Here is a 1,489-nt window from a genome sequence, read left to right as displayed (position 1 = left end):
TGTAGGGAAATACGCTGACGTCTGATCCGGTATCTATGAGGTATCTCCTCTGGGTCGTGCGGTCTGTGACGTACAGGCGGCGGGATCCGGGGTTGTTGTCATTGGCCGCCTTCAATGACTGCCCTCCTTGTTTTCCGCCTTGAATGTGCACGGTTGAGTACACTTCTGTGCCTCCGCTCCGAAACGGCGGTGGTAGTAACACACTCCGTCTCGGCGGGGTGTCTCGCTGCGTTGGCGACTTCGGCTGCGATTCCTCTGGCGGTTTCTGTCTTGTGCTTGGATGGATTTGACCATCTTCTCTACTTGCAGAGTGAGTGCTGCTATTTGTTTGCTCAGCGCGTCCCCTTGTGTCTCGTCTGTATTCGCGGTTGTACTTGTGGGCGTTGGCGCGGTTGTCGCCAGGACGAGCGCCTTGCTGTTGACCTCGTGTATTCGGTCAGCCTGATCCGCTACATCTTCCAGTCTATCTTCCGTCCGTGTAGCCAAGATAGCTTGTGTTTGTGGGGGTAGTCGCCCTAACCAGAGCGTTCGTAGGAGTTCGTTCGAGACGGTGGTCCCGGCTAATGTCGATAAGTGCCGGAGAAATTGCGATGGCTTCCTGTCTCCTAGCTCCTCGTGCTCCAGTAGCTGTCTGATCCGTTGTCCCTGCGAGTCCGTGAGCCTCTGGATCAGCGCCTTCTTGATTGCTTCGTATTTATGCTCTGCCGGGGGATGTGTGATAACATCTTTGATTTCTTTGGCTTGTTTCGGCTGGATCCGCGAGATGACGTATGCGTACTTGGCGTCGTCTTCTTTGATCTCGCATAGGGCGAATTGTCCCTCTAGCTGCGCGAACCAAGGCTCTGGTTCCTCCGGCCAAAAAGGGGGAATTCTAATTGCAAGTCTCTTCGCGTTGTATTCCTCCATCTCTTTGTACTCGTCGTCGCTCTCTATCTCCACGGTGTGGTGTGCTGTTGACATTGGTCTTCCTCTCCGACGTCGGGGTTACCAATTTGTGGGCTATCGTGCCACTTACGCTGGGGCGTCGCTTGCCCTTCGCAGAGAATATGCCGTAGCGTGAAAGGTATCGTCGAGTGATCTGAGAGACAGATGTATGCAATAAATAGGTCGTTTATTCTAAGTTCTATATTACAAGTGTAGGTGTGTCAGTGTGCTGTGGAAGGCCCTAAGAAGGGCCGTGGAGGCGGCCCTGAAAAGGGCCGTTTGGTTTCTTCTTGTGTGGTGGCCCTGAGAAGGGCCGATTGGTTTCTTCTCCTTCTAGTCGGGGAGGCGCTCACGCCAGATGATGCTCGGCTGCGTCTTGGTCCTCCGGAAGGAACTGTACTTCCGCCACGCCGGCGGTGTCCCTGGTGGTGTGAGGGACTGCTCCGGTTCCTCGGTCTGCGTAGACGCCGCTGTTAGTACCGGCGGCTCCTCCGTCTGTGTTCCTTGTGAGGAGGTGATCTCCCACTCCGGGTCGGTCTGCACTTCCTGAGTGTCGCGTGGAGGC

The 1,489-nt window shown here is 55.5% G+C and overlaps 1 protein-coding gene across 1 annotated transcript; it reads right to left on the bottom strand.

Annotated features, from left to right (window-relative positions):
- Positions 1 to 111: 111 nt before the first annotated feature.
- On the bottom strand, positions 112 to 906 carry LOC112462908. Its single transcript, XM_025028977.1, has one exon. The coding sequence runs from the start codon at positions 904 to 906 to the stop codon at positions 112 to 114; it is 795 nt and encodes a 264-aa protein (XP_024884745.1).
- Positions 907 to 1,489: the final 583 nt, after the last annotated feature.

This window comes from Temnothorax curvispinosus, unplaced genomic scaffold (genome assembly GCF_003070985.1).
Source record: "Temnothorax curvispinosus isolate PA1 unplaced genomic scaffold, ASM307098v1 QBEX01001354.1, whole genome shotgun sequence".
Lineage (NCBI taxonomy): Eukaryota > Metazoa > Arthropoda > Insecta > Hymenoptera > Formicidae > Temnothorax > Temnothorax curvispinosus.
Note: the sequence above shows the minus strand (reverse complement) of the source record. Positions and strands in the feature narration are given on the sequence as shown.

What these genes read in the sequence shown, in the direction of transcription:
- LOC112462908 (XM_025028977.1), bottom strand. Translation starts at nt 906, where the DNA reads ATGGAGGAATACAACGCGAAGAGACTTGCAATTAGAATTCCCCCTTTT.